Raw genomic sequence first — 11113 nt, 5'->3', positions numbered from 1 at the left:
CAAAAGTGTGAACCCATTAATGGGTACAAATTGGAGGCAACGGTTAACCCAGGTCAAAGATGAATTCATGATGGTGGAATGGCATGATAAAGTATTCCCATAATGATACATTTGATCGTCTTACGCATTGGTGCAACACCTTTTTTGATTGGTGAAACAGCCTTCCTACATCTAAGAAGGAATTTCAGGTAGTGTACCATTTCTCATCACTCATTTTGCAAAGCAAATTTTCCTCAATCTAACTGTTAACTGTAGGAGGTGTAGAAAAATGAAATGTTAATACTATCATGTACGACAACCTCATTGGAAGGATCTGCATATATACTTTATATAGCAAGATATAAAGATGCCCATTTGGCTACCTAAAGAGGCACAATTACAGTGACCTTACTTTTTAGACTTTCCAGATTGAGATACAATCATTATCTCTTGATGGTGTAAAGCCAAGGTCCTCCCACCACTAGGATTCCTAGTGTACCAAGTAGTGCCTAGTGTCAGCTTCAACCCAGGCTATTCTTCTCTCTCTCTCTCTCTCTCTCTCTCTCTCTCTCTCTGCAATTAGTGCCATCCCAAGCTTCTCGCTTTTCTCTTCTTCATCCTCCCCTCATCACCTACTAAGCTTGCGCTCACTCATTTGCTGTCCACGTCCTGGTATCGTCACCAATCTCCAAGGGCGCCAACCTTGCACCCTCCTGCTTGCGCCATATATTTATTGGGGTACTACCGAGCTGCCTTGCTCGCCATCTACTCTTCCCAAGACGATTCCTTATTAGCCGCCGCCATCGCCATCACCATGCTCAAAAATTGGTAAATAAAATCCTTAACTTCTATATATTTTGTATTCCAAGTCTAAACACTGCTTGAGAGAGTCTTTCCAGTAAGACCGCTCCATCACCATGAGCATTAAGGACTTCGATAAGTTTGATGGGCAAAATTTCCACACATAGCAAGTTAAAATGAAGGGATACTTAATTAAAAGAACTCTAGGCCGTCAGTCATTAGTGAAGAGAAAAGTAGCACAACAGACCTAGGTCATTTTGAAGACCTATAGCCAAGGCTTTCAATGACCTTATCACAAATTTTACTTGTGTGATGTATGGCACTCATAGAACTAGATGTTTTGCTTTTGAATACCCACTATGTACGCAACAAATCCCTTGAAGCATGGAGTAAGCACTCCCACCAATCAACTTCTACCTTTCTTATCAATAAGCTTTTTATGTTTTCTATCATACCCAAAGCAGTATCCCATACATCTTGCTTCACTTCTAGGTTGAATGTGTCTTATGGACCACTTTCTGATGGCTATCCATCTCAGTGGACAAATCATGCTCAATGATTGATTGCCTTTATTTCCTTCTCTTCCTAGTAGCGAGTAGATGATTCACATTCACGCTATCGATGTGCACTTGAATTCTTTGTAGGTTAGGCACCCTTTTCATCTTCATTAAGATTAGGATGGCTTGATAAGTGTAGCATTCATTAAGTACAATTACAAGTAAATCTGGCCCTAGGAGGCATCAAGAGACACCCCAAATCAGCCCTACAAAAATGAAAAGGACCCATGAGGCTAGGGAGGTGGTTTGGACTTATGTGGAACTCATTTGGATGCTAGTATATCTCATACACATCACATGAAAGTCACATGAAAAGCTGCCAAAGTGAATAAACTAGCTAGGAACAAACCATATGCTGGTGTGCCTGCCAAAGGCAAAATACCCAACAATCTTCTTTGCACAGTTTTGGCAGCACCATCAATTGAATCTCGTTTTTTCTACAATGGTCTACACAATAGTCTCATTGATCGAACCAATAATTTTTGGTATTGCAATGGAGGTAGATTGAGACCATGATGACGCTCTTGTTCTTTTCAATTTTCCATTTTTAGGTGCATTTTCCTTTGTGTTTTTCTCTCAAAAATACATATCTTGCACATTGAAAAAGGCAAGAGGTTAGGTCATTTTTAGATGCATCAAACAATGTAAACAACTCAACATCATCATTTACTACAAGCCAGCTACCATGAATTGGTTAGCCGGGCACCAAGTACTTATCACAACTCTTCATAGCCAAAAAAACTTCATTACGCATGTGAGTATTTATGTTGCAATATAAAAGAACTAATAAATTGTAGAGTTGCCCAAACAAAAATTCACAAGAACCAATTCTAGCATACCACCACACAAACCATGTTGCAAGCAAGGTTATGTTATATCTGCTACTTGAGGAGCCTACACTTGAGAGCTATGTTTGTAACATTGTGGCATGTTATAGAGAACTGGATAATGACATAACTCGCACATTCAAGATTGAAGCTTCAGCAACTGAACAATGAGGACCATCAAAAAATCTTCTTCCTTTTGCTACAAGAAAGGGCCCAATACAACATTACAGAATATACAGTATGATACAAAATGCAGGTCCCTATACTTTTTACATCCACCATCAACATCAAATATTATTACTGAGATTATTTCCTTGTGTGCTGTTGTTACTTGCAACAAATGGAACCAACCTCTTATAATCTTTCCTCTTCCCTGACCCATAGGTTTCCAGAACTCTTCCGAGGGCCAACTTGGTATTTTGAAGGGCTGTTTCCTTGGAAGGCAAGACAGCTATGCTAGAATTCTGTACTACACTTGGACCTCCCAAGTACAGTAAAGGTCCGCTTCGAGCCTTAAAAGAGCTTTGCGAGACCAGCACAGCCGTTGGCTTATCTTGGCGCTCCTCATCCACACGCCTGTTGCCAGGAATGGTGGCAAGTCCGCTGTTTGGATCTTGGTGTTGCCCACTTAGCATACCCTCCGCCAATCCACTTGAAAGTGTACTGCAATTTTGAAGAAGAGCCTCCAACACTCTCAGAGCTTCGTGACAAAGAGGACCTTCTAAAAGCTGAGATACAATGCCATAAACATGTGGGCTTTGTGACGGTTCAATTGAAGTGTATTGAAGGAGAGCCTTCAGCAATAACAAAATTACACGTTGATACTCAGTGAGAACTTTTTCAAGCAATCGAAGTAGATGGCCAAAGGCAAGGACTGAATGACGAGGAAACCATTCTGCACACAACAAAGGAGCTAATCTGTCTAAAAATCCGTCAACAGAGGTCTGACCTGCTGAATAAGAACAGAAGACTAGTGCCATATCATCCAATCCTTTTGTTTTACACCATTCAGCAAGATTGCCTGCCACTAAACAGGCTCTTTGATATTGGTGCTGTACTGACAGCTCAAAGCCGAAAGCTGAGGAGTTTTGCTCATGTTGAAGCTGTAGGCAGAGCCAAGGGAGCATACCAACTATGTGCATGAGAAGCCGAGTCTCAGAACTCCCAAGAATACAATCGCAAGAGTCCAAAGTAATACGAGAAAGGACCTCAATGGCTGATCCATGGCTAAGAGTTGACATGAGGCCTTTCAGCACTAGAGGCTGAACCCCTTCAAACAAAGGGGGTTTTGCCTTGTCTGCACCTGCTTCATCTTCTTCTCTGCCTACCTCAAGGTGATAGGTTCTTTCATAGTCACCCTTTGGCATGTTGGAAAGCAAAACATTTTCTATCGTCCGATCTCGAAAGGAGAGGTGGTCAATAATGCGAGCAAACAGCTCCAAAACTTGAGTGTAGATGTGAACATAGTCGGTGTGCAGCATAGCCACACATCCCCAAAACAGTTGAGGATAAAGAATTACCTTCTCTGGTTCCAAAATTTCCACAATCACCTGTAATGATAACAAGATCTCCATGATAAACCCAAGCACAGGAGGTGACGGATTGCTGAAACAACGATGCAGACATCGTAACAGAGACACACATGTATCAGTTGTCACACTTGGCCGAAGTGCCCTAAAAATTTGATGAGATCGACATGCCAAGTGACGAGATGAGCATTCCATAGCCCACTTCAATGCCTCTTCACCCCACCTCTGGCGTAAATCCCCTTGAAAAAAAACTGCATCTACGACACTTTGAACAAGAGCAGATAGCAAAGCTGCACTTGGAAGGTCCACCCGAGTCAACGTCATATCCTCATGTTTCCACATACTGGTACCCTTTTTTGACTGCACATACTTCATTAGGCTCTCTACCTGCTTCTTATCCTCACCATCTCCAAACTCTCCTATACTGCAAGACTCTAATGGTCTTCCAGCAAGCGAATATAGAAGGTTCACAAGAAGTTGTTGGCAATGCTCTAGCACAATATCCTCTGCACTGTCCATTGAGACAAAAGTTACATGGAAAAGAAGAGGCAGATAACCACGAAAATCTTCATCATTTTCATAAGCTATCTCTGCCAGCAGAATTAGGGCAATATCTGCCTTAGAAAGCCAATGATGATGGCCTTGCAGTACAGACTGTAACTCTCCTACCATGGCAGGGGTACTGGAGCGAACCTCTTCCATCAAAGTAGTCGGTGTTTCAATATAGCAGTCCCCGCTATCTCTGGACAAATGCCTGCTTTTCAAGCTTCCAGTAGAGGTCCTTACACCCATCAATGGACCTGATATACTTAGAGGGCCTGAACCCGTAAAGAGTTGCCCTGATCTCCCAGTATGAATTTCTGGCATGGCATTCAGTGGTCCTGACATACTTCGACCAGTTGCTGTCCGCCAGCTTAGATTGCCACTGACATTACGGAGTTGACCTTCTAATGAGCTCCGAATGAGCAAAGGAGACATAGGGGGGAGGGGGTCCAGCATCTGAACCTGCTGTGGACCTTGTGAAAACTCAAGCACAGCATTTGCACTATCAAATTTGAAAACTAACTCTGTTGCCCGCCTAAAGTCATCACTCATGCGCTGTGCCAGTGCAAAAACCAGGTGATCAATAGTTCGTTGTGGCGAAACCCGTGCCAGATAAAGACTGATCCTCTTAGCTACAGAAAAATATGTGGCAAAAGCACCACTAATCTCTCTTGATGCATTTGAATCACAATCTTCTATGCCTTTACTGATCAGAAAGTCGAGCACAGGATCAACATTCCGTACCTTCCTTGCAACTGTGCTCCACAGCTTTTCAATCTCATCGGGAAACTGATTACCATGACGCCAAGTAACATAGTACATACTTTTCAAAAGCCTCTCACACCATCCAGTGCACTTAAGAATCCAGAGCTGAAGATTTTCAATCCAGGGTGCCATACAAGTCAGCACTTGATGCTGGGTAATAATGTCTACAGCATCTAGTTGCCTTTGCATTATCTCTTCACAGAGGTATTCACTTAGTTCTGGATGCTCCTTGGCCAATTTAGCAGACAGCTGATACTGGAACTGTTGATAGGAATCAGGTAAATTTCCTACCACAGCAGCACGATACCTACCTGTACCCTCTCCCTCTTCTGCCCATTCACGAGCAGACAGTGTTTCCAACATTTGCAAGGCATCATCCCTAATCTGTCTAGATGGATCAACCACCTTGTATAAGATCAGGCTTAAAAGTTTCTGTATTTCACACTTTGGAATTTCCTGTCTCATGTAAACCTCGGCAACAACACTAAAATAACCATCCGCAATGGTGGGATCAGGTGCATAACACTACAGTTTCCATAAAAAAACAAAAACACATAAAAAACTGAAGTCTTCAAATAAACTAGCTAATATGGAGAAATGTGAACCAGGTAAATCCAGTAGTTACCTTGTCAATGCAGGCTGGAAACAGATCAAGATTGCTCTGAAGAATGTTCATTAGGGCAGTTTTGGCCAGCTGTGTTCTAAAATGACTTCCTCTTTGTTTTTCTTTGTTCCCTATAGCAGTACGAAAAGCATCTACAGCCCCTGGCATGCCAAACTTGGAATGTGAAGGTGTCCGAGGATCTGCAGGAGAATAGCCTGTAGGCATCCTTGGCACGTTATCAAGGAAGAGAGCATTGATCCAAGAAAAAACCCTTCCTGTTATCTTCCTTGCACTGTCATCGAAACAGGGTCCAAACAGCAATGCAGCCATTGCATTCATCGCCATCCATTGTACAGCCTCCACTTGCTCATTGATTTCTTTATCAAGGTTTATTTTTTCCATTGAATCCTTGGTGCGAACGCTTTGTGCAGATTTATAGCGCTCAATTTCTCTTCGATAATCACTGACTGTATCTTGACCCCAGTTGCTCATTGATTCATCACACCAAGAGGCAAGAAGATCAAAAAGCCGTCTCCTAGTTCTAGGGTCCAGTCTTTCTGAATTTGCTTTGACCAGCTCGGGTGAAAGGGCCCTTAATACGGAGGCCAAGGAATATCGTAAAGGCTGCAGTTCCTGGAAAAGATCTTGTGATGATGACCGGATGTGTCGCACAGTTTCATCAATGAATCGTGCAAAATGAATCCGCAGCATGGATTTTCTTGAAAGCATCCCAGGCCAAATGGAATCAGCAACCATACGATAAACGTTGGCCACATGCACTCGAATATCATCACGGCGAGCTTTTTGACTCTGCAAGTTACAAGAGGGAGATTTTTTAATGTTTGTACTGAACTCCTGATTTATCAGATGAATCTTAAATACTTTGGAAATAGGTCCTCGACAAGGGTTCTCATACCCAGCTCTGTCATAAGTGGACTACTTTCTGACCTACTTTACCTAGATGGCAGAACTTCTGACTTCAATAGAAAAATCCTCAGATTTAAAATTGGGCCATCTTCGTAGGTTGGCCACATAATGCTTGGTTGATTTATGGAGAAAGAGGATAATATCAATCCCTTGGCAGCTTGTAAAACAAAGCTAGAAAGAGTACGAAGATAGTGCGAAAGAGTTTACCAAAATCAATTCAGTGGAACTGACCTTCCATTTTGGTCTGTTTTCAGATTCTGATGTTACTTCTTCAAGAAAAGAGAGAAGAGATGCCAGCATCACTTCACACAGATCAACATGCGCGTGCCCAAGTACAAGGGTTGCGGCATACTGCAATTGCAAAAAAAAAAAATTCACGAAATCAAGGTACTGTAGCCACTGGAAACTAATTACAGTCATCACTTGAAGATATTGAATGCAAACAGCATACTACAATTGCAAAAATAGAGATCATGAAATCAAGTTACTGGTAACTAATTACACTGTCATCACCCTGGAACGTTTCACCCTCAGCCAAGGTCTCACTGAAACGTCTGACCGAAACGCCAATTTTCTGTATGTATAGAGTTATGTATACACAAAATAGGTGTTCACAGTGCAGTGTACACGTGCACACATTTTTATTTTTTTGCTCAATGATCTACCTTGAGAAAGATATATGATCATATATCAATGTCAGTTACAATTTAACACAACTCTCTTGTCACATAAAGAGAGAGAGAGAGAGAGAGAGAGAGAGAGAGAGAGAGAGAGAGAGAGTCACGAGGACGTGGCAACTGGTAACCTTAGTTGTTGGTTTCTTTCCAATGATTTTTGTTTTATTTTTGAGACCCTCTTTTTGAAGTTGCAAATGGTCGGACATTAGATGGCCAATGTGAACAGTAGTTTCACCCTTAGACGAGAAGTTGGTCGGCACTAGAATTCGTATAGTAAGAGGATGTCTAGGCTCAGCTCAAGATCATGTAGGTCCCCCCGTCGCACTTAGCAAGTTGGTGGATACTAGGAAGTGAACTCAATAAAGGCATAAAGTCAAGGTGGGATCACCAAAAGAAAATACCCAACAGTTGGGCCACATTGCATTTTTGGATGCGGTCCCAATGGGGATAGATGGTCAGAAGACCAGTGGGAGCCCAACGGAAGCATCTCCTAAAAATTAGGGAATTGCTATTTTGGGCCATGAAATGGTTCGCGTCATTACCTCCGGAATGACAAGGGGAACATTTTAGAACTCTGCCACAAAGTCAACTGGGCATTCCATGGTTTTATGATAAACAAGAGTCATTGTATATAGACTATGTACTTCACTCTCTTGTTTTTGTTAAGCAGAACATGTCTCATGTATCTGTGTCGCTTTGTAATCAGAAGTCTGTAAATAATGGTTTTGCAATACCAGTTATTACTGCTTTGGAAATGTATAAAGAAATAAAGTCTTCTGATGTTGACTTTTATCGATGTGTACAATCTGCTTGGTTTGATTCATTAGTGCTTGGTACTTCTGTCACTGAATTTCGTAAAAATGTTTCATATTCTTCTGTTGAACTTGGAGATTCCGACGAATCCAACCTTATCCGAGAAATCATGACTGATTTCGAGGATGCTTTTCCTGATGATCTACCTCTTGGCTTGCCGCCTTTGAGAGGAGTCGATCACGGCATTGAGTTGGTGGCTGGTAGCCAACCCTTCTCAAAGCAACCGTATCGGTTTAGTAAAACCGAAGAGGACGAGATTCAGCGGCAGCTGAAAGATTATCTCGACACGGGTTTTTTCGACCAAGTAAGTCCCCGTGGGGAGCGTCAATGTTACTTTCTCGAAAAAAGGTTAACACTATGCGCTTCCGCGTGGATTACAAGGGGTTGAATAAGCTCACTGTCAAGAACAAGTATCCGCTCCCGCGCATGGACGATCTGATAGATCGGCTCCATGGAGCGTTGTATTTTACGAAGAGACCTGCGATCAGGCTATCATCATATCCGGATCAAACTGGAAGATATTCCTAAGACAGGCTTCCATACGCGTTATGGTCACTACGAGTTTTTGGTCTTGCCTTTTGGTTTGACCAATGCTCCAGCTACGTTCCAACAGATGATGAATGATCTGCTGAGACCATTTTTAGGCAACTTCGTGGTTGTATTTCTCGATGATATCTTGATCTACAGCCGAAGTTTGTCTGAGCACCTAGTGCATATACGCACTGTTCTCGAAGTACTGAGAACTGAGAAGCTTTATGCTAAGGCTTCTAAGTGTGAATTCTTTAAGAAAGAGCTTCTATACTTGGGTCACATCATTACTCGCGATGGAATTCGCGTCAACCCTGAAAAATTGGATAAGGTGCGAAATTGGCCCGTTCTGAAGAATGTGCGCCAAGTAAAGACCTTTTTAGGCTTTATTGAATTCTTTCGCAAGTTTATCAAGGATTATTGTTCCACTTACGCAACTATTAAAAGGAGGGGTGAAAGGGCCGAAGACTTCGGGTCCTCATTGTGAAGGTAATTCCCCTGTTGTCTGGAATGAGCGTCTCGACGAGAGCTTTCGGACACTAAAGCACTTGGTGACTGCTGCGTCAATATTACACATTGTGGATCCTAGCAAACCGTTTGTGGTTGAAACGGATGCTAGTGATTATGCTATTGGTGCGGCATTATATCAGGATGTACGTCCTGTTGCGTTTGAAAGTAAGAAGCTTTCTGACGCTGAGATGCGTTATCCAACGTATGAAAAGGAGCTTTACGTCGTAGTCCACGCCCTGAGGAAATGGCGGCACTACTTGTATGGCTCTATGTTTGTTGCATGGACAGATCATCACTCCTTGCGCTATATCTGTGATCAGGGTGATCTCAAGGACCGGAAGGCTAGATGGATTGAGCTTATGCAAGAGTTTGACTTTGAGATCCGTTATAGAAAAGGATCCAGCAATCGAGTTGCCGATGCGCTCAATAGGATTCCTGAGGTCAATGCCTTGTCTATGGCTGAAATCTTGACGGATTTCTATCTCTCTCTCCGAGGGCTATGTCGTTCCGATGGCCATTTTGGCAAGATATGGAACGAGGTGGAAGCGGGGCATGACTCGCATACAGGCTTGGGTGGTCCGGAGACCCAAGTGAGTCGTGCTGGAGAGACGAGACAGCGACAATATTCCATTAGAGGTGGACTATTGTTCAGAAATGGTAAAGTCTGCGTGCCGGGAATTGATGAGATTCGACTAAGGATTCGACTAAGGATTTTGTGTGAATGCCACGATGTTCCTAGCGCTGGGCACCCAGGCATCCAGAGAACTTTGGCTTTGGTCAAACGATATTTCTATTGGCCAAGAATGCGCTCTTACATAGAGAGCTATGTCAAGAGATGCGCCCAGTGTCAGGTCAATAAGGCCGAGCGCCTTAGAAAAGCTGGCCTGCTACATCCATTGGAAATCCTAGATGCCAAGTGGCAGAGTATTTCCATGGACTTCATTGTTGGTTTGCCAAATACTAGTCGGGGTAATGACGCTATTTGGGTTGTGGTCGATAGACTCACAAAAATGGCGAAGTTTATACCAACGAAGTCGACAGTAAAAAGCCATGAGTCGGCGGTTTTATTTGTTCATCAGCTTTATAAGCTGTATGGTCTCCCAAAAGATATCGTCAGTGATCGAGATACTAAGTTCACTGGCCGATTTTGGCGAGATGTCTTTGCTCACCTTCAAACGAAGTTGAGTATGTCGTCTTCTGACCATCCTGAGTTTGACGAACAAACTGAGAGGATGAATCAGACGTTAGAGGACATGTTGAGAGCCTATGTCTCTCATAGGCAGTCTGACTGGGAAAGGTATCTTCCACAGTCAGAGTTTGCCTATAATAGTAGCAAGCATTTTGCTACTGGATTTAGCCCATTCATGCTGATGTATAGATTCGAGCCTAAATCCCCGATTGCTATCGGCTTAGAGAAAGTCAAGGAATGCCAAGCTCGTGATTTCCTGTATGACATGCAAGAAATGCTCGAATTGGCTAAGGATAGTATAAGAACGGCTCGTGACCGAGTTACTACTTATGCTATCAAAAGAGGTCTCCAAGGACTCTAGATGTGGGACAATGGGTCTATCTGAAGATACCCAAGGATTCCAAGACTATGCAAACAGGAAAGCATTATAAGCTTTCAGCTAGATATTGTGGTCCATTCTTGATCACAAAGAAAATTGGCCAAGTTGCCTACAAACTGGCTCTTCCTTCAGATGTTAGTGTACATCCAGTGTTTCATGTCAACCGCCTTAAAGTGAAATTGGGCGAAGCCGACATTGTTGTGCCTATCGAGGAAAATGTAAGGCAAGATATGCAAACTGAGTATATTCCTCGAGAACCAAAAGTAGTTTTAGATCATCGTACCCGTCATTCACGTCAAAAGGCTTATGACGAGTACTTAATTAAATGGAAGGGTCAATCTGAAAGGTTTGCTACTTCGGAACCTATTAGAGCTTTGAAGGCTCAGTATCCCCACTTCATTGATGAGGACATCAATGGTTCTTCAGGGGGGGAGTATGTTATGTGCCGCTCACAAAAGAGGGGATCTAGCCCAGATGCCGTCGAG

The 11113-nt window shown here is 42.8% G+C and overlaps 1 protein-coding gene across 1 annotated transcript in view; it reads right to left on the bottom strand.

Moving 5' to 3' along the window:
• Positions 1-2336: 2336 nt before the first annotated feature.
• LOC147420709 (ARM repeat superfamily protein) overlaps positions 2337-11113 on the bottom strand; it is a 131020-nt gene continuing 122243 nt past the window's right edge. The window contains exons 14-16 of the mRNA XM_086504645.1: positions 6764-6883; positions 5627-6415; positions 2337-5526 (exon numbers count right to left, since the gene is read on the bottom strand). Of these exons, the coding sequence (XP_086360771.1) occupies positions 2452-5526; positions 5627-6415; positions 6764-6883 (3984 nt within the window). The 3' untranslated portion in view covers positions 2337-2451. The remainder of the gene's footprint in view (positions 5527-5626; positions 6416-6763; positions 6884-11113) is intronic.

Source organism: Adiantum capillus-veneris, chromosome 28 (genome assembly GCF_014529385.1).
Source record: "Adiantum capillus-veneris isolate H3 chromosome 28, ASM1452938v2, whole genome shotgun sequence".
NCBI classification, from domain to species: Eukaryota; Viridiplantae; Streptophyta; class Polypodiopsida; order Polypodiales; family Pteridaceae; genus Adiantum; species Adiantum capillus-veneris.
Note: the sequence above shows the minus strand (reverse complement) of the source record. Positions and strands in the feature narration are given on the sequence as shown.